This window comes from Podarcis gaigeae (assembly GCF_964106915.1).
Source record: "Podarcis gaigeae genome assembly, chromosome: 12".
NCBI lineage: Eukaryota > Metazoa > Chordata > Lepidosauria > Squamata > Lacertidae > Podarcis > Podarcis gaigeae.
Genome location: NC_139688.1, coordinates 35,106,470 through 35,128,812, shown reverse-complemented (window position 1 = coordinate 35,128,812; position 22,343 = coordinate 35,106,470). Strand labels below are relative to the sequence as shown.

At 40.6% G+C, this 22,343-nt stretch overlaps 1 protein-coding gene and 1 long non-coding RNA gene across 4 annotated transcripts in view; one reads left to right on the top strand and one right to left on the bottom strand.

Annotated features, from left to right (window-relative positions):
* Positions 1 to 14,346, top strand: part of RAPGEF5 (Rap guanine nucleotide exchange factor 5) — a 134,097-nt gene extending 119,751 nt beyond the window's left edge. For 2 of the 3 annotated variants that reach the window (XM_083705266.1, XM_083705267.1), the window contains exons 24-26: positions 5,054 to 5,118; positions 7,617 to 7,671; positions 8,351 to 14,346. In XM_083705266.1, the coding sequence (XP_083561392.1) occupies positions 5,054 to 5,118; positions 7,617 to 7,671; positions 8,351 to 8,469 (239 nt within the window). In that variant the 3' untranslated portion in view covers positions 8,470 to 14,346. The remainder of the gene's footprint in view (positions 1 to 5,053; positions 5,119 to 7,616; positions 7,672 to 8,350) is intronic. The other variant, XR_014556737.1, reaches the window with a different exon arrangement.
* LOC310828239 lies at positions 918 to 8,598 on the bottom strand. Its single transcript, XR_014556768.1, has 3 exons — positions 8,490 to 8,598; positions 6,903 to 7,045; positions 918 to 3,445 (listed from the first exon to the last, which is right to left on the bottom strand). It is a non-coding gene; the product is annotated as an uncharacterized lncRNA (long non-coding RNA).
* Positions 14,347 to 22,343: the final 7,997 nt, after the last annotated feature.

Here is a 22,343-nt window from a genome sequence, read left to right as displayed (position 1 = left end):
ACAAGATGAAATGGTTAAGTCGGCCATGATAAAGTGGGCACAGGATATTGGGCATAATATTATGTTTGAGGATTGGGAAAGGTTGTGGACCACGGGGATGAACTTCACGGCATGTAATGCTCTGAAGGAAAATGTAATGAAAATGATATATAGGTGGTACATGACCCCAGTTAAACTTGCCAAAATATGCCATGTGCCAGACAATAAATGTTGGAAATGTAAGGAAAATGAAGGAACATTCTTTCACCTCTGGTGGACTTGTCCCAGGGTGAAGGTCTTCTGGGAAATGATATATAATGAGCTGAAAAAGGTATTTAAGTATACCTTCCTTAAGAAACCAGAGGCCTTCCTCTTGGGCATTGTCGGCCAGATGGTGCCAAAGAAGGATCGAACATTCTTTTTGTACGCAATAGCAGCAGCAAGGATACTTATCGCTAAGAAGTGGAAAACTCAAGATCTACCCACGCTGGAAGAATGGCAGATGCAGCTGATGGACTATATGCAACTGGCTGAGATGACTGGCAGAATTCGAGACCTGGGAGAAGAGAGGGTTGAAGAAGATTGGAGGAAATTTAAGACTTATTTACAAAAATATTGTGATTTGGTGGAAAGTTAAGTAGGATGTTTGATCATAAATAATTGGCCACCACAAAATCGGATTGGAATGGGATGTAAAGTGAGATTAAGAGAAATAAATTTGCAGAGGACTATATTTAAATAAGCGGTTATAAAATTTGCAAACTAGATGATAAATTGCATGGAAAAAATTTATGATGATGAAAATGGCAGCGGGAGATGTGAGGAAGTCCAAAGAAGTTATGAAACTCTGTTGAGATAAAAGCAAGGTTGTTTATTGTCTTTGTACTCTATTCTGTAAAAACCCTTAATAAAAATTTTATTAAAAAAAAAAAAATAAAAAGCCGTTCTTTTCCTGTTTCTGTCGTCCAATAAGTGAGATGTCCTGATTAAGGAGAGCGAATATTCGAAAGTAAAATTCCACCCTACTGTAGGCTGGCTATCTTTAATTCTGGTAGGTTCCCTGCTCCCCCCCTTTTTCTGATGACCCTGGGATTTTGCTGTGCTTTCTTCATGACCGCTGATCTTCTGTTGCACCTTCTGCTGCCTTCAGCCTTGGATGATGGAGGCCACAATTAGGAGGGCCCATAGCTCAGCTGTACAGAATATGCTTTGCATTCATCCTCAGCCTTCAGTATCTTCATTTAAAAAATAAAAAGAGATATTGGAGCCCCACTGCTGGTCAAAAGATGATTAAATGAACCAATGATCTAATTCAGTGTGAGGCAGCTCTGTTTTAAGGCATAACCGCACCTCAGTAACAGCATGCTTTGGTGCAGAAGCTGCAGGCTTCCATACCTGGTAGGTCTGGGACAGGCTGCTTGAGAGCTACTTGTCCGTGTTGCAGACAGTACCAGGCAAGATGGACCTATGGACTGCCTCTTCATAAAGCAGCTTGCTCAGTTCCTGCCGCCTCAGGCCTTAACTAGTAATGCTAAGCCAAAATTCTCAGCCGCATGTCTTGCTCTGTTTTGTGCCTGTGATCTTGTAGTCCCTACAGGCTATGTATAATGGATATAGGTCACACTTGGGTGCACCTTTTAACGGAACACATTGCAGCGCCTGCAATTCTGCTGAGCACTCGGCTTCTTCCAATAGCTCTATCCTACGATTTATAATCGGCCTTTGTTTCTATCTTCTCTAACCACCCCGCCCCTCTTTTATGGAAAGCTATTTCTAGAGACTCCTTTGAGTCACCACGAACGGCCTTGGCTGCCTTTTTCCCTTTTCTGTAGGCAAAGGGATTAAAGGCATATCTTCATATAAAGAAACATCTCCTTAGCACAATGGGATTCATTGTTTGAGAGTGTTAACATATTGCAACGAAGTCTTTAGTTATAAAGTCATCTTTGAAGAGGCTGTTTTTTAGGGCACAATCTTTAAAGGAAAAAAAAGTCTAAAGGTCAGGGTCAAGGTCAGCACAGCCACCTATAATGTTGTGTGGGTTTTGTGAGCCATGCCCAATTACAGTTGTTTTAGGGTATCTAGAAATTTTACCTCTTTGCCATGACTGGAACGTGCACATACCTGGTATATCTGAGGGTGACAACATTTCCTCCTTTGGATGCCTCATTTTTTTTCATTCTCCTTGGGCACTCTGTGTGTGTGTGTGTGTGTGTGTGTGTGTGTGTGTGTGTTTCTTTCTGTCTGTGTCTGTGTTAGTATATGCCCAGTACTAAATTATTCTTGGGGCCTGGTATCACCACCCATAGCACTCCTGTGAAGAAGTCTGTCCCTCTTGACATTTCTAAGTTGTTGGATTCTGTGTCCTCCTTGACGTATCTCCATGATGCTCCTCCCTATTATTCCTGTAGAGTTTGTATCCAGAAATAACCATGTCCCACTGCTTTTCTTCATCCCACCAGGTTTCCATTTTGCCAGCTATTTCTATGCTCTATTTTAGACCAGTCCCTCCAACTTGCCCATCTTCACTTGCAGGTTTCTAGCATTAGCATATGAATGCATTTATCGTCTTGTCTGTCTCTGCAGATGTCTTTGGGGCATATTTTCCTCACCAGAGTGCTTTGGCTTTTTTCAATGTACTTCCAATGCCTAGTTCTCTGGACAGTTTTTGAATATTTTCATCCTCACTTCTGGAGGATGATTTGTCCTCCAGAATGGATGCTTCTCATCTCCTATCGGCTTTTCCGCAGCAGTCATTTTAAAAGCAGCTGTGCCTTTTTTCTTTTTTATATCAAGTGCTTTCCCCCTCCCCCCTTCCCAGTAGCCTTGAATGGGCCCTCCAAGGAGAAGTGTGGGAGGGAATTAACACCTTTTAAGTAAGAGTAAGTAAAGCAGGTGTCGGAAAGGAAATTTGAAAAAAACCCTTTCTTAAATAGGTAAAAAGTACCTCAACAACAATACCCCTTTTTAAGTAATTGAATTTCTACAGCAAACTCTGTTGTTTCACAGACAGTGCTTTTGAAAATCTTGCTGATTTTTCAAATATTTAATAAAACACTGTTTTGCTCTTTACAATACAGCTCAGATGCAATTTTCTGCTCCACTGAATTTATCCAGGCTCATAGTTGTTGGCAGCAAAGCAAATTTCTATCCTTTTTTTTTCATTCTTTCTCCTCCCTCCCTGTTCCTCTTAAGGCTTTTACTTCAGTCTTTAAAGTTTTTTTAATAAAAAAAGCACACTTCAGTCTTTTCAGCGGAATGCCTTCTTTATTAGCATTGACAGTAACAATTTCACCTTCTCCATTTTGCCTTAGTGACAGGGCAGGCAAGGCATTGCAGCGGGGAGTGTATAATATGCAATGTTGGCATCTGAGTCTAGGAGGTGAGGTTGACAGAAAGCACAGCAGTGTGGAAAGAGTGGAGAAGTAAGCATCAGCCAAGTCATCCTGTTTCAAAGGGACCAGTTCTGAAAAGTTTAAGAAAGCAAAGGAACGCATTAGTGGTCTTGGTATTTGCAGCATTGCAGCCCTTTGTTTATGCTAACGTCTGAAGAAAAATCCAATAGGAAGTAGGTAGCCGATTGATGCTGTTTATGTTGTTCTGCCAAATTTTTATATGTGGGTGTGTTCCTTACCAAAGAAAAAAAAGGGACCACCCTTCTCTATAAAAAGGTATGTCCATTTGTTCACTCCGACCCTTAACAAGAAGAAGAGAACCAGTGTGGTGTGGTGGTTAAGAGCAGTGGACTCGTAATCTGGTGAACCGGGTTCGCTTCCCCGCTCCTCCACATGAATCTGCTGGGTGACCTTGGGCCAGTCACACTTCTATGAAATCTCTCAGCCTCACTCACCTCACAGAGTGTTTGTTGTGGGGGAGGAAGGGAAAGGAGAATGTTGGCCGCTTTGAGACTCCTGAAGAGGAGTGAAAGGTGGGATATCAAGTTCAAACTACTCCTCCTCCTCCTCCTCCTCCTCCTCCTCCTCCTCCTCTTCTTCTTCTTCTTCTTCTTCTTCTTCTTCTTCTTCTTCTTCTTCTGTTGCCATGTACAGATGTGCTCGTTAGGGTTCTAGGTGGCTTCTTTCAGGATAGCCAGCTTTTGCCCAGAAGCCTCCAGCTACTGATCTTAAAAGTTGGACAAATTTCCTGTTTATTTTAAAGCAGTGGTTCCCAAACTTTTTTTTGGCCATGCCCCACCTACCCATCTCTACAATCCTGATTCCCCCCCCTCCTCCCGGTGACATATAATTCTTATTATTCAAAAAGGAAGCTCCTATTCACATGGAGGAAGCCTGAAAGATTTAACTTGGTCTAACACATTCTCGAATTGCCTCTTTAAAAATCAAATTGCCCCCCTGTGGGGCGTGTGCCCCACATTGGGAACCATGGTTTTAAAGTAAGGGAGATGTGTGCTTCAGCTGCGGAGAGTGGGGGAAGAACACGTATTTTAAAGAATTGGAAAGACTGAAAAAGTGGAAATTCAAAAATTCTGGTTTCCTAGCTGAACTCTTCAGCAAATAATGCAATAATGTACCGAGGGTTGTAGAGCTGGAACCCCAAGAGTCGTCTAGTCCAACTCCCTACAGTGCAGGAATCCCAGCAAAAGAATCCCTGACAAATGGCCATCCACTCTTTGTTTAAAAACATCCAATGAAACAGAGTCTACCACCTTCTGAAGTTGTCCATGCCACTGTCAAATCGTTCTTATAGTAAGAAAGTTCTTCCTAATGGTCAGTCAGAATCTCTTGTAACGTAAAAAAAGAGAAAAGAACCTAATGTGCAGGACTTCATCAAGAAATTGACAATACATGAACTTCTGCTTTTCCAATACTGTTCCCCCCGCCCCCAGTTCTTTAAAATTTGAGGCTTTCCCCTTTCTCAGAGTTTTTCACTGATCAGTTCAGAGAAAATCTAAGAATAATGGAACACTGTGTTACATTACTGTCACCATTTCATGCCATGTAGCGTAAAAATGGGGGATATTTATTTATTGTATTTATTAAATTTCTATACCACCCTTCAACCAAGAATCACAGTGCAGTTTACAAATTTTGATGTTTGTCTTGTTTTTTTTTAGATGTAACATTTATACATGAAGGGAATAAAACTTTTCTGGATAACCTGGTTAACTTTGAAAAGCTGGTATGTAACATTTTCTGTTTTTAAGTCCGATATTGTGGCAGGATGGGAGGCTTGCTACATTGTCACTTATCCACCTTCCATTTTTGTTTTGTTTTGTTAATTCTAGTTCTTCCGAATAATGTTTCTTTAGAAGCAGGGGTACTGTTAATTCCTTATTTGATTCTGCTTTCCCTTGAGAGTTTCTACAATAACAGTAGGATAATGAACTTTTAACCAATGGTTCATCTAGATGCCATTTTATTATATTTTCAAAGACTGGACACAAGATTAGTCCAATAAAAAATTGAATCTGCATAAGAATAAATCATAATATAAATTCCAATTTGTTGTTTTCACTAGTCACAGGTGATAATATTTCTTGTAGACTTTGGGTTGCCTGTCTACAAGCAGAATTGCATATTGTGTTGTGATATTTTGGGCAGGCGTATTTTTAATTTATTACATTTATATTACAATTTTTGTCTGCCAATGAGCTTATAAAATAGTGTCTACATTTAATTAAGTACTTTCTTGCCCAAATACATTTAACTCTGACTGCAACATTATTGATCTCTCTTTGAAATGTGTCACATTAACACAAAAAGTAAAATAACCCTTGATGCACACATTGTTGTGACTTTATCCCCAGCATTTAGGTCTTCAACATACTTTGCAAATTTTACTGCTCCTGAGGCAAATCTGCTGCAGGGCAGTAGGGTGTCATGGGTAAGAAGGTGGCAAGCCAACAGTTCTGCCATTAAGCAAAGGTTGTCTTAACGTTCTTTGCAAGAGGGGGAAGCAAGATGGCTGGTGTGGGGGGAGCACAGCCTGCAAGAAAACATGCTCCCAGGCGTGCCATATGGTTAGAAGACAGGATTAGTTATTGAGAGCAGGGCACAACAATGGAGAGATTGAGTGAAAGACACATTCTTTCATCCTGCTCCCAGAGTAAACCGTTAGGTCCAGTTGCGGACAACTCTGGGGTTGCGGCACTCATCTCGCTTTACTGACCGAGGGAGCCGGCGTACAGCTTCCGGGTCATGCTGCCAGCATGACTAAGCCGCTTCTGGCAAACCAGAGCAGTGCACGGAAATGCCGTGTATCTTCCCGACAGAGTGGTACCTATTTATCTACTTGCACTTCTTGGGGTGCTTTCAAACTGCTAGGTTGGCAGGAGCAGGGACCGAGCAACAGGAACTCACCCTGTTGCGGGGATTCAAACTGCCAACCTTCTGATCGGCAAGCCCAAGAGGCTCAGTGGTTTAGACCACAGCGCCACCTGCGTCCTGCTCCCAGAGTATAAAAGGACAAAAACTGAAGACTCGTAGCTGCTTCGAAGTTTATATTAATACTGCCACAATGGCATGTTTTTGCACCAGGCAGAAAACTAAGAAGAGCTGCTCTCTTGAATCTCAGGGAAGAGCCTCATTATGAGTTCTTAGTGGCTTGTCTTGCAAACAGGGCAACTTCAGAGCCACATTATCAGAAATATGATTTGCACATTGGTAATCTGGCATTTCCACAGAGCTATTCCATTCAACACATTTTTATAACTCACAACTGTGGCATGATCTGTATTATGCCAGACAAAACAGGGGCTAATTTTTTAGTAGGCAATCAGTTTTTCTTCTTCTTTGGGAGCTAGGCAGTTTGTGCTATTATTTTTTTATATAATATCACTAGTGAGAGCTAATTTCAGACAGCTTCAAGTTTAGCTACTAAGAATTGTTTGGGTCTAGTTGAACGTCTCCTCTGCTTATATTGCAATTGTGATCAAATAATAATTGCAGGAAAACGTTATGGACCAAGCCCTCAGCTGGAGCAAATCAATGTAGCTTCATGAATCTATGCCAGTTCAAATCAGCCCAAGATCCAATCATACATGTGCAATGAAATTGGAAATGTTTTCCTCTCTCTAATCGGTGCAGCCATCTGTGACCTATATTGCCTAAGAAAAGAACAGCATAGGAATGAACTCTTTTTAAATAACTATTCATACTCAACTATTGCAATTCCAGAGGCATACTGGGTAGAATGTTTTCTCTGAAGTTAAGAATTCTCTTCCTTCTTATGTCATGCCATCTAATCCCCATTTAGATAGAAGCTTCATTCATTTGAATGTCATTTCACTAACGGAAAAAATGTGGGGCCTGCCTGGATTGCTAGTCATTTTTGTAAACAATGCTGATGTTAACACACACATACTGAATTCTTATACCGCAGATACATGAAGAATTCACATAATTTACCACTGCTCCTGTAATGTATCAAAGCAGCCCTGAATCAATGCTTGAAGTTATCCATGATAGCTTTCTCTTAAGAGCTCTCAGAAGATCTTACATTTCACACACACCCCCCAAAATCTGGAAATGGAAAGAGAATATGGCTTGCCTCCCATGCTAAAGGAAAGGTTATGCCTGCTTTTCTTGTACAACTACCAGAGTAGCTTTTTTTGTAAAATATATATATATTCTATTGGATTAATATTCAGTAGTTCCTCTTGTATATTATCTTCACAGCACATGATTGCAGACACAGTCCGGTCTTTGAGACACTGCAGACACAACCAGTATGGTGAGTAAAGATTTCTCTCTTTAGTTAAGCTTTGAACAAATATAAAAACCTTCCTCATAGCAGGTCTCTCTGACCAGCCAATATGACAGCAATAAACCATTTTTTGCCCAAAGCAACAGAGACTTATAGTGGGCATCTTAAAGACTATTCACTGTAGCATAAGCTTGAGAAATACAACTGAACCAGTACATCCGGCATTTACATACACCATTGTTTATTGTTTTTTGACTGCTTAGAAATAATCCTATGAATGAACTAAAAGGATTTACGCTGAAAAGGGATCAACTTTCTTGTTTGATGCAATCTTTTTTTGTTCATATTTTCAATTTTGTTCATATTATTTATGATTGAGGCTATTTGAGATGTCTGAGATGATAGACCTTTTCCACACATATAGAGAATGTATGCATAGACAAGTTACTTGCTAGCTTAGAGGTCATCTGAGGAGAGGAGATATACAGAGCTAATCGCCTTAGGCCCAGGTGAAATTAGAAGTCATTGGAGAGTCACCATCCTCAACCATATCTGTTTAATTGATTATCACATTTAGTCTGGAAATAAACTTCTTCTTTTTTATTTGAAATGTTGACACCTGTAGTTAATTGCATTTTGGGGATGAGTTCAGGGGGAAGAAGCTGTAAAGTAACTGATCTCATTCATTCATTTTTCTTTTGTCTAGGAAATGAAGTTCCCCCAAAAGAACATCAGGAGCTGAAGCCCTACGTCCATCACTTGCACATCATCGATAACCAGCAGATGCTGTTTGAGCTTTCTCATAGGATAGAGCCTCGCGTGTGAGTTCACGCAGATTCACATACCTGCAGCACTTTCAATTAAGTGAATGTTTATGCCAAGCATGTTGCTTCCCTTGGAGAGAGGTGAATGCTGAGTTTTATCAGTAGCTGATGCCATAACAAGCACAGCCATCTCTTGCAAAGCAGAAAGAAGAGCTGTTCGCATCAGCCTTCCGGGATGAGAGAAATGCCATTTCCATTCAACTGCAGACGGGGAAAGAGAGAAACAGCATTCTTCATATACAAAGACTTGACTTCTTCAAAAAAAAAAAAAATCTTGGTCCAGAGTAGCTTTCAATTCAGACTCTTATCAGTGTTAAATTGGGGGGAAAGAAGACATTGTGACACTATGAAGAAACTTTTTAGCAAGCAGTACTATGTGAGAAAGGCACTCATAATTTGCCACACATGGATGCGCCTCACTAATCATCATGAGCTGCCAAAAGGATTGTTTGTTGCCAAAAAGAAAATAGATGAAAACAGAGAAAAAGAAGTATATACTAAGCAAACTTTCCTGGGATGTGTAGCAACCACTGCTCCATGAACATAAAGAATGACAACTTGTTAGAGCACAGCATACAGACTCATTCAAACAAATTGTAGAATTGGACCACCAGCAGGTGATACTTCATTTTAGCAGCCTTCCCTTCTGAATGTGTTCCACAGCATAAAGCAAAATTTCACACTGTTAAACTGTTTGCAGCAACAAGTGCAGTGTTTCTGCACAGGATTGAGTAGCAGAGTGCACAGTGCTTTCTTGAATGTTTCTCTCAGCTTTTTTTTTAAATTAGAACTCCCTTTCCAATTAGTCTAATTTAGATAATCAAGCTCATGAGCCGACATGCTTATAGTTTATTACAAAAGGAATGCAGTATGCTTTACTCCTTGATATCTGTACCATAAGATTACTGCAGTTGCCTTTAGATGGGTGTAATGTGACTTTTAGGCAATGGTTAAGTAAATAAGCAAGAATCTATGAGATTGCAACAAACAGCAGCTTCCAACAGGGGGAAAGACCTCAATCACCCTTAGGTTAAATGTCACAAAAGCAAAAACATCTGTACCTCAATATTGGAGGGGTGTTCTGGAATGTTTGCCAAGGGCATTACTTACACTGCCAATGAAAACTTTTGCTAATTAAAGTAGCTCCCCTATCTAACCACTCAAGGAACTAGATTTCTGTAAGAGTCTTATGGGTCTCCAATAAAATTAGCATACAAAACTAGCTGAGGGAAAGCTGGAAGAGCTACTAAGTGGCATGCCCATCAATCATTATTTATTAAGACTGAAAATGATAAATACTTTACAGCTATGTGAAACCTAACCTGTTGTGAGTGCGCACACTTCATTCTTTTTCACTAAGAAAGACCAAATAGACCTAAGGGCTTATCCACACTATTAGTTCAAACTTTCAAGCTGTGGGGCTTTAATCTGACAAGAGGCACCTTTTCATATTGTCTTGAGAGTAGTCAGTTTTGGTTCATGTGAGTGAGAATCTCCTTGAAAGTCAAGCGCTCTTTTTGGAATCACAGTGAAGTGCAGCATAGCAGAGGATCAATTAGGATGGGTCCTATCCAACAACTTTTTTGACACTTCCATAGCCACACTTCTGGCAGACGTATAGCTCTCTAGCGAGGGAAATGTGATACTCTCTGGTGCAAAACTGGTTTTTTGAAGATACCTGAATCTGATGACTGCAGATTTCTTGGGCTATATGCTATCTGGAAACTTGTTTCAACTCCTTTCTCAAAAGCTTGTATCAAAGGGTCACAGCCTTTAATGTCAAAACATGTGAGTCAAAGGTGAACAAAGAATGACAGTAAAGGGTTGCAAGGATTTGCCTAGTGAGTGTGATAAATACGATGCAAAACAATGCATTTCACTGTGAAAAATCTATTTATATGCATCTTTATACAATATACTATTTTATAGTGGAAATGGGAACATACTTCTTGTGATACTATGCCAGACAGGAGATACTGTGGGTAAAATCTAGTGTTCTTTGAAATGTGAGTCTACTAAATTAAATGAATTCTCCTTTTTTATTACAGCTGCTAGAGTATAATCATTCAGGAACTTTTTTCTGCACAAGCTCATCCCCAAGGGATTGTGTCCTATTGGAAGAGAAATAAAATCAGCTTTAAGTGGTAGGGTTTTTTCAGCAGGGTGGAGATTCTTTCCAATGCATTTTGGCCTCCCCAGTATGAAAATTGTGGAAATACTGTACAGTGTAATGTAAAGACAAGATGTTTCAGAATTGTAACTATATTATGAATATGCTATACATGTTCTCCTGGCAGCTGCTTTTTTTAACCCAGTAAAAGGGAAAAACTGGCTGCCCTTTGAGTAAATATACAGTATGCATTTATGTAGGTGGTTGCACATGTTAGAAACAATCCAGATAACCTATTTAGGCATATGAATGGAGTTTTATATGAGGTTTTCCCTAAAGCAACTCAGCTGAAGATGCAAGGATTTTTTTAAAATAACTGAAAAGCAGCTTGTCTCTTAGGCAGTGGGATTTGCTATAACAAAGAAAAAAGAGAGCTGTTGGGCTGCATGCATTATTTCCAACCGCATACATGTAAGTAGCTTTATTTTAATTGCAGTTGTTGTAAATAACCTGTTTTATGCGTATAAGGCTAACTTGGGGGTGGGGAGCTGTCGGGCCCAATTAGGCTTAGAAGTTATCAGTTCCTCATCTGTGGTGTTCAGCCACCAGACCTTCAGGTAGTAGATCTAAACATAATGAAATGAGGTTCTCATGCCCATGTTTGCCTAAAAACACTAATGCAGAGGGAACTTTGTAAGAGAGAATCAGGACATGGTTGCAAAGTTCCTAGGTTATCATATTCACCTTGTCGGAAAAGTTTCCTAAAGGCAGGATATAAATTTATGAAATCAAAACAAACCCTTCCCACACCTGTTATTCTTGTCAGCAAAATGCCCCTGACATCCATATGTGGGTTTTGAGACCGTAAGAAGCTTGACTGTGTGAGTAAAAATAGACTTGGGGGATTATTTGATTGATACAAGACTAGTTAACATCACACCCCACTTACTAAATCTTCACTTGTTAATGCCACCTTGCCCACACATATACATTGACTAGCATGTGTTTGCTGGTACAGATCCTACCACAGTTAATCCTTTTTTCTTTTCTTTTTTGCAAGGCAATAATGTATTTTCAGCTCTGGCTTCCTTGTTCAGTTGCTGATTGGAAAGTCACTTCCCAATTTCATGAGAGGACTTGTTCTGCTTATTCTTGAGTGTGGTACAATGCAAATATGTAATGATTTTTTTAAAAATATTTAAATCTCTATTAGATTTGGCTAAGCAGTGCTGTACTCCATAGGCAGTTTCCCTGTTGTCAGTTACTGAAGTAATGGATAACATCTTAAAGATACTCAGTGGCCAGGATTCAGGCAAAAGGACAAGCCAAAACTAAATTACGAGCACTATCCCTTGTTTTCCAGAAATGAACCAGTGTTATGGACTTTGATTTGGCCTAGCATACATGAGAGATGGTTGATTGGCATATGATAAGGCCCATGAAAAAATAGGGGAATGGTATAGAACCTTCAGTATCAGTAGTATCAAACTTTACTTCGGTCACAGACCAGCATGAGATAAAACATAATGGATAAACTGAACACATATGACTTAAAACAGGTAAGGAATAAAAACTAGCAATTAAAAGGAGATCATACATACTTTAAAAGATAGAAACAGGGACAAACAGTTAAAAACAACTCTAAGGGAGGGAGTATGAAGGAGCACAGGTCATGCATTTTGGGCCTAGTTTGTGGTGCAAACCATCCTTGGACAAATATCCATCATGGCAGCGAAGAATCTAGCTAGCAACTGAGTGTGTAGCATTTGGGTTTTCATCCTGAAGAAGCAGGGAAGTATAAAGTTGTTCTGTGCAACCTGGGAATTTATGTAGTACAGTGGTACCTCTGGTTAAGAACGTAATTCGTTCTGGAGGTCCGTTCTTAACCTGAAACTGTTTTAATCTGAGGTACCACTTTAGCTAATGGGGCCTCCCACTGCTGCCGCGCAGTTTCTGTTCTCACCCTGAGGTAAAATTCTTAACCCGAGGTACTACTTCCGGGTTAGCAGAGTCTGTAACCCAAGGTACCACTGTATAGGCAAGATGAACCTAGCTCGTATATCTATACTGGCATTGAAAAAAGACATGTTCTGTTTCTAGTTGCCCAGAGCCACATGGGCCTTTCCTTTCCTCGTACGGGGTCTCCCTAAAGCAGCCTTCCTGAATGGCTGAAGCAGTGGAGCAGAGTGAAAGACCTTCGCTGTTTTGGAATTTCAAGCTTGGTTATATATGGCATCTGGGAGGTGAAGTATCTTCTGGTTTCACTGATTTAAAATTTCGGGGACTTAGCTAGATTCTGTCTACCAAGTCTGCAGAAACGATTGTGCTTTTTAAAATACTTTTTAAAATAACGCTGACACGCACTGATACGCTGTTACAAAGAAGACAGTTATTCTCAGTTGTTGTCTTACTGCTAAACAACCAAATGGTAGGGCTTCTTGAGAAGTGCACTCAGATTGTGTTCTGTTAAAATGTACAATTTTGTCTCCAGGGTTCAGCTCAGGAAAATCAGGTGTGTAAGTTTGCAGCACAGACAAGCTGTGGGCAGTACTGATTGGTTAGTACCTGGGCCATCACAAACCTACCTCTCCCCCATCCCTGGAGCAGTTCTGCAACTTTTTTTTAAAAAAAGAAAAGATTGTTGCTTTAAAGAAAAAAAGGGGGGAAAGATGTCAGATGAACATAAATAAATGTACATATGGCACTTCAGAATAAAACATGGGCTGCCCTTCTGAAGCATGAGGGGAGAGTTAAGATTGATGATTGAACCAGCATTCAGGTAGGTAGTATGTACATCTTTCATTTACAAATGGGAAGGAAACTGAGAGAGCCCCCTGGGAGAAAAAACTGCTGTTATTTCTGTACATACTCTAAATCTCACTGGCTTTAATAGAAAAATGTTAATATATGCTTTATTCTCCTATTAAAATCCAGGGACTCAAGAGTCTCTAGTCCTAGACACACTCACCTGGGAGAAAGTTTCATTGAACACAGTGTGACCTATTCTGGAATTAAACCTGCATAAATTGTGCTGTAAATTCTGGCTCGTTCCCCTCTGTTAATCTATATATACAGACCTCAGTAGTTGTAAGAGAGTTAGCAGTTAAAACAGGGGTTAAGAATAAACAGTGTTCTGCAGCAGTACTTTGATGTACAGTCTCTTCATGAGTTTAATGTATTAGTTTCTAGTAAGCAAAGGGGAAAGCTGCAACAATTCAATGAAAAAAAGTGTTGTAAAAAAGCTACAGAGTGAGCTGTAAATATTAACCTTTTTAGCAGAGTTAAATTACTATTTATTTGCATAGCCTATTTATTGCATTCTTCTAAACACTGTTAGATACTGGGGCACTGTCAACAAAGAGAGGAGAGACTACTTGCATTGTCCATTCTACCATCTCTAGAGTGCCCTCATGGTGTCAACTTGCATTAACAGTAATAGACTAGATTGCCCAAGCCAAGGTTATTTGCCTAACTTCTCAGGGACCACACCTTGTACTTATCCAACATTATTAGAACTGGTATGTATGAAATGCTCTGATTTACCAGGATCACGGTTGCCAATGTATTCCTTTACATATTTCATGCTTGTTGGCCTCTGTATATATCATTGTGTTGTGTATTTATGAGAGCTAAGAAGCAATTGCTAATAAGCAATAATTTATATGTCGAAATGGCCAAGCAATACGAAGGTAAAACTTGTAAAAGCAAATGTTAATGTTTAAACTTTTTTAATATTGCTTTTCAAAATATAAAACCATATTAATTAAATTGTCTGTGTGAGTCTATATTGACCTTTGTTTCTAAATCGCAGACTGCATGGGCTGCTGCTGTAGAACATGAGCATGAGAGTCCTGCTTTCAAATTTCAATATAGTCATTAACTCCCTGGGTGACCTTAGCCAGAACATCATTTCTCGGCTTTACACACACACACACACACACAGAGAGAGAGAGAGAGAGAGAGAGAGAGAGAGAAATATGGGGTTGATAATAATAGCCTAGCTGATGATTGCTGTAATGATTTCTGAGAGAATGCTGGGAGCAGTTATGGAAAGCAATGGGATGGTCACTGGTCCATAATATTATCCACCTGCAGCCTCATCAGCAATATATGCAGTCCATAAGTTAGGGTTATTTATATCCAGTCACAGCAGCGGCATAGCCAAAACATACAGCATTTTAAGTTTGAACTGAAAGACAAAAATGATTTTCCAAAACCTGAACAGTTCTAATGTCGGGAGCAGCCAAGCTCAAACTGGGAAATGACTGTTCTATGCACGGCTATACCTTACTGTGAGCTGCTGGAAATAGGTTCAGTTATATAGAAAGAACAGTATTGTTCTCCCAAGCCTCATTATGCCCTTTCTGGATGTTCCTCGTGATTTGGCCTAGTTATAAATGCTTCTGATGGCGCAGATGAATTGTGCCTCCAAGTTACCTGTCTTCCTCTATATTGTCGTCTAACTATGACAGAACATAGTGATCTCTTGTGAGGATGAGTAGAAAGAAACTAGGGACGGACCTACGGAAGGGATGGTATGTGCATCTGGTTCTAGTGCTCCTGGAACAGTGGCGGACCTTGGCATCTCAAATTTCATTGGCACCCTGTGGATGCTAAAATCTCGCACCCCACCCCACCCACCTCCCATTGGATGTCACAGTTGTGGCTCCCCCTGAAGCTCTTCACCCCATGTGACCACACCGGTCACACTCCTCTAGATCCACCTGAATCACCTTTTACTGTTCCGACCTCATTCTTAGTACATCTCTGAGGTTCTATACAGTTAGGGTGAAGCATCACAAGGAGTCACTGTCCCCATATTTTGTTATATGCCAACCCAATCTCTGAGCAGCAAGAGTCTCCAGAGGTACCTCCTTTCCCAGGGTTCAGTTTCAGTGGAAACTCTGGTATCTATTAGATATATGGTTTTATTTCCGCACATATAACCTGAGCATAGGATGGAGGGGTCACAGCATTAACACCCCCATAGGTCTTGGCTTCGCCTTTAAATTTCCAGGGGACCTCCAATGTCCAGCACATAACAACCTGTCCCTCCGTCTGCAGCTTCCAGCATTCCAGCTTTTTCCCTTACACACACAACTCTAGCTATTGTTCTCCTATGTACCAGCCAGGTGGGGGTGGGGAGAGGCCCACCCATTTGTTCTGTAGCACAGAGCAACTTCTTTGGTTATGATAAATCGCGGTACTTAGCTAGCCAGCCAAAGCCATTACCTTAACAAAAGAACTGGCTTGGTATGCTTCCCCCTATTTGTTCTACACCCACAAATATAGGAGGTCTTTAGGGTATTATCCAGAATGATGCCCCTCCCCCAACCTCATAACAGTATAAACCAGGGAGTCTGTGTGAAATCATTGATCGTATTCCTTCTGGAGTGGGTACAGTTAAATCTTTAAATTTTAGTTTCTCATTTTTCTGGTCTTGAAGTTCAGTTCACCACATTTCTACAGCAATTCTAAAAAAAATATGTCTGCATACTAGTGCATATTCTTCTTATACACATTTTTGTATGCAGTTTTACTGAATATGCATATATCTGCAAGCAACGTTCCCTAATGTAATCTTGTATGCTATTTTCACTAATAAATACTTTTTATTCAGATTTTATTTTTTTTTAGTTTTGGGGTACCACACCACAAAATGCAGGGAGGTCATGTTTGTGCAGGAGAGCCCATGCTTCCTCTCTAATATTACTCAGAGAAGTCCAAGTTCCGATATACACTGTCATGAACTGGCAGGACACCGAAGAAGGGGAAGGGGATCCCAGTGAATGATGTAAGCACAACTGGTGCACACCAGGGCAAGCTGAAGATGGGGAAGGGGAGATTGGGGACTTAGGAAGTACTCAAGGGACATCAGAGGACATCAAAGGGGCAGCTCACAGGAGACAGGGGAAGTGGACACATCACAAGAACCAGAAGGGTCCTCATCTCCAGGAACAGTGGGAGATGTACTTTAAGAGACTAAGGCAGGCAAGAGAACACAGCCAGCTTACTAGTTGCTCAGGTGAAGATCGTAGGACTTGTTAGTTGTGGGAGGAGTTTTGTGAACACTCAGCTTGATGAAGCTCAGGGCAGGTGAGGATCACATGCTTTGTTAAGATGAGAGACACAGCTACTCAGCTGGAGCAAGCTCAGGTGCATCAAGTAAGATTGGGAGGAACAAAAGAGAAGGAAGGCAGAGACTTTGTGCCTCCCCAACCTTCATTGTTGATGGGCTATGGCTTGGCTGTTTCGGAAATGCCACTGGACAGTGCTTTCAGGGCTCACCCTAGGATTCCAACCCTGGGTCTTCTTCAGAGACGGTAACCTGGCCTTACAGTTTCACTTTGAACCTTTCTCATTGCATTGGACCTGAACCTGTATTTGATCATTGAACTTTTTGACCCTCTGTTGCCCTTGGGATTGTGTGCACTTTCGGGTTTTACCTCAGAGTACACTGGGGTTCAGGGCTTACACATATACACATAGTACAATAAGTCTGCAAGTTATGCACATTTAACTTGTGCGTATACAGCTTTACACACATGACAAAAATACAAATAAAAGCAGGTGGGGAGGGGATGGCATGGGGGGGAATGATTTTGGCAATCCCACCCTCAATTGAACCGATGTGTTTTGACTATACATGATTTTGGCTTTGGGTGCAATCCCTGGAACATACCATAACTCCCATGTAAGTTGTGGGCTTCCTCTTTCCTTTTGTTATAACCCTATCAATATAACTTGGAAAATTCTGAATTAAGATGCCTAAGATGAGCTGGTAGGCTTAATCAGTGGTGATCAGCCTAAACTAGTAGTCAAGAAGATCTTCCTGCTGCCCAAACACGTGGAACCTAAAACAAAAGTTTGCCACAAAAGGGATTTCCTCATAACTAGTATGTTCTTTCCAGGATGTAGACATCCCAGTTATGCCTGCAAAACTGCAGACATCACTGACATCTAGTGTCTTGAAGGCAGGATCCCTGCTGACTGTTTAATCTGTGATTTTGTGATTTCTTAGGATGGGCCGATTCTGTGCCACACTTGCTTTAATTTGTGCATTAGATTTGTTGGCTTTATGCTCCTGGAGGAGAACGTTTACTGAGCTTTTCTGTTGAACCTTTTCCTAGTTGCTTTTGCTTTCTGTTTTATGACGAGAGTGCACATTGATGCTGTCTAGATGCTAAAAGGGAGAGTACTATGGCATTCTGATATGTCGCTCACAGCAGCAAGTCAGAGTAGTTGAGACTGTAATGGTAGGAGTTCTACCCATACCATTAGCCAAAGGTCTAACATGCCTACTGGGCAACCTAATACTCAGCTAATAATCAAAATAAGGTTTTGGTGTGTGTTAAAGTGATGTGAGAACCTGAATTATACCAACTGGCCAGTTAATTACCATTTGATGCTACTGTTTTTTTAGCTGTCCTATGAAAGCTCAGTAATCAATTGGTACAGAATTTGGAGTGTAGAAGAATAGTCTTCACAGAAAACATCAGCAATAAAAATGAATGCAAGAGGTGGCACTATATATGTGGGGGTGGGGGGGTGTTATGATGAATATTACCAGGCATTTGGGGGCAGCAAGGAAGATGAGGTGGTCCATACTGAGTTTCATGACAATTATTGGATTTTGACCTCTGTAAGCCAGATTCCTCAGCTGCATGGCCAATTTGGGTGTGAAGAGCTACTATCCCTTAAGTTTTCTCCTTCCACACCCACAAGGCGAGATGAACCATATGGTACAATTCTGTGTTGACTTCAAGCAGCAGTGTAAAACAAGATATATTGGGGGAGGAGGGCAGCAAACTGAAGATAATGCTATAGATGTGGTGTATTTGGGCATCAATTGACGTTTCTCCTTTTTGCATGGCACGGCTTTGCCTCTGCATTTTGAGACAATGGCTCTGTTTTCCATGCAGTACAAAGATCGGCTTGCCTGGCATTGCTTGTACTCTTTCAAAAGAGCTGCCTTGGCTTGGCTTCCTTTAATCTCCTCAGGATTACAATTGCCTCTTTTTAATGGCTATTATTGCTTTCCCTACCCTGTGTCATAGCTCTGGGTGGTGGGAATTGTACTTTCAATACATACTCTGACAGGATTTAGCTATTTCCTGTTTTATACTTTCCTCTCATTATTGTGCTTATAAAACATGGCTCACTTGAAGACCTGAATTTTATTTGTTTGTGTTGTATTTATTAATACAGCAAGACGCTGGGTCTAATTAGAAAATTGTTATCTACAAGACTGAAGGATTTATTAAACATCAGTGCATATTTCCATATCTGTAAGTTTATATGGATATCGTTTTGAAATATCTAAGATTTCAGGGGTCAAAGATGTACCTTGGCTTTGGTTTCTTTGAAATGAAGGTGACTAGAGACTAAGGGCATTTCTGCAATATAATCTTTAAATTACATGTATATACAAGCTGAGCATAAAACTAGTTCACAGCATCAACAATCCAACAGATCCTGCTTACCCATTAGGTTTCTAGGGGGCTACCAATGCTATAGCTTTAGTTTCTTACAGAGAGCAAGTCAGGCCTATGTGTCCCTTTCAGATCGGGTTTCAAGACTGCCCATATTTTGTTTCACATGTGGTTTGATGACATCACCTCCGGCTAAGACAGAAGGGGAAGAAAAATATGTCCCCTCCCAGAAATATCTCTAGGTGTTTCTGTGGCCAAACATCATGTATACTTGGCCATAGGGCGGTCAGTTATACATTGGCAAACATGGGGACTATATCAGACACACACACACGGCAAAAGAGGACAACAGTTTGAATGATATTTGCATATAATGATCTATATGTGTAGATGAAATTCTAGAAATAATTACTGGTTTAAAGATAAGAAAGAGTAGGAATAGAAGCCTTGATGTTGCTCAGCAGATTGTGATCAGAGGACTAAGCAGGGACACAATTCACCACTCCAGTGAGATGCATCTTTCTTTAGAAACCAAAAGAAGCTCTCAGATTGAGGACATCAGGGCTGTTCTCTGACAGCCCTTCAAAATAGAAGGCTTTGCTTTTGGAAACATCCTTCTTGGACATTTCTCTAGTCATGCAAAGATCTGTTCTCTCAGCAAGAGGGACTAGGCTATATTTAACTACCTCTTTTTACAGCCTTAATAAAAAGTTTTGGTGAGATGCCCCTAAACACCCCAAGACTAAGTATAGGAGCCAACTTCTAGGGGTCGAGGTCCCTTGGCCCCCCATTAAAATATTTGAGGCCCCACCCCAAAGTTGATAGGTCAAAGAGTGTATGTGTGCCATGTCATGTGATAGATTATGTGGGGCGGGGTTGACCTAGGTCCTCCCAATATTTTAAGTTGGCACCCCTGGAGCTAAACATGCTCAGCAGGCACATAATCCTGGCTTACTATTGAGAGGAAGCCAGAAGGAGGCAAACGGAACCAGGCAGCTGCAAGAGAAGAGAGGAAGAAACGTTTTTGCCTGGTGCCTAAAGAGATGTAATGAAGGTGCCAGGCAAGTTCCAGTTCCTGGGAAGCACAAGCAGGGACAGTGCTGTTGCATGAAGGCCCTGCATGTGGGATTCTCATAGGCATGTCACTGGTCACAGTGAGAAGAGGATGCTGGACTTGATGGGCCCTTGCCTAACCCAGCAGGGCTCTCCTTACACATTCTTAGGATTTAATCAGGATGCTGGGGAGACCCTACATTCCTAGGGTGGAATCACCTCTTCATATCTAGCTTTCTTTTCATAGGGTACCACATGAATTTGTACCAGCAAGCTCCTGTTTACAGCACCAGTAAACAACAGTTGTGCAGACAGAGAGCTTTCTGCTGGCGTGTTGAATGACACAAAAGGCATTTTGTCAGTATATTTGTTAACCTACAATATGAAAAACGATGGCAATCCTTACATCTGCTTATGACTGTCAGATGTAAGGAATTGTAGTCCCCCCCCCACTCAAATTACAAAGCTATACCTAATATGGGACGCCTGTGGTGCTGTGGGTTAAACCACAGAGCCTAGGACTTGCAGATCAGAAGATCAGTAGTTCGAATCCCCACGACGGGGTGAGCTCCCATTGCTTGGTCCCTGCTCCTGCCAACCTAGCAGTTCGAAAGCACATCAAAGTGCAAGTAGATTAATAGGTACTGCTCCAGCGGGAAGGTAAACGGCGTTTCCGTGCGCTGCTCTGGTTCGCCAGAAGCGGCTTAGTCATGCTGGCCACATGACCCGGTAGCTGTACACCGGCTCCCTCGGCCAATAAAGCGAGATGAGCATCGCAACCCCAAAGTCGGCCACGACTGGACCTAATGGTCAGGGGTCCCTTTACCTTTTATACCTAATATAGGCTATATTAAACTGCAAAACCCATCTACGGTAAGCATCACAGCAAAAAAGAGAGAAATGGGCTACAGTGCTGTATGGTCCAGGACACACTCCTATGGAAAAGGGACTGTGAATGATCCTCTTACAAGGAAAAGTAGATGGAATAACCATGTGTTTGATTTGTTTCCATTTTGTGTTGCAAAGCACAAAGAAACAGGATATTCCAGCTGGTACATTAATATTTACATATCTGCAATAGGAATCCTTGAGCACCATCTAGTGGCTTTTATATTTATCGCTGTTCTATAATAGCAATGATTAGATTCAGTGAATGAAAATAGATTTTAATTACTTGAGTGGTTAATGTATTTTAGGCTGTCACCAGATTGAAGAAATCTTAGTCAATTATGTGAGTTTTAATTTCGATCAATTAAATTGAAGGGATATTGCATATGCAAAAAGTTCTGAAGGAAATAAAAGCCTAGTTCTTTGTTTTTTAAAGGATCTGCACTGAAGAGGCTCCATCCTTCTCTTGTTCAGAATGGAATTCTGCATTTTGATAAGTACTTGCATGAAAAAGGGATTTTAAAAATTTAAAAATATGCTGATAAATTAATTAGTGGAAGATAGGACAGTGGAGGCGGAGAAGAGATGAAAAACACAACTACAAAGGGAGGAAAAGAGGCTTATTTTAGTGAGCCCCAACATGAGAGCCACCCTGGCATAGCTGTTTCTAGCTAAATGCATCAGCCATATGATAGTGAGAACCTGTGTTTAATTCAAATGCATATTCATTATTAAGATGGGCTATAAATTAAAGCAGCTAAATTTAACCACATCCAAACAAATGCTTAACCTGATGGCTGAAGATTTCTAGTTATGCTTTGTATTACTGGTGCAGATTTAATTATTATATTAATAATAAATACATTCAGTTACTCAATCAGATTTCTATTGTTTGAGCCGCTGGTAATTATAACATTCATCACAAAAAAGCAAACAGATAATCCAATCAAAACAGAAATTAAATCGTATCAGTTTCCCAAGCAGATTATCAAGACATAAGATTATAAAGTTCCCCAACCCAAATCATTCTGATTAAAAAAATCTGCTTGGCAGGCATCACTGTTTTGGATCCAAAAAGTAGTCTATAACTTTTTCATTGCTAACACATATAAGACTATGCTGTGGGTTACAAACGTGTCTCAAAGGCTTGGCAGCCTTCTAATTTGGAAATCATTTGATAGACCTTATAAGGAATTCTGAGCTGGATGAAGAAATCTGTTCCAAGGTGAAATTGTCTGAAGTCTGCTCTGATCCACATAGGCAATGGCAGTCATGAGCTGGCCCATTAAAGAATTTACCAGTCAGGTATTCTTAATCTGAAATCAGATGAGAAACCGGGAGGAAAGTTACTGGTAATTATTGCAGACAAATAACCTTTTAATGGTAGGGTTT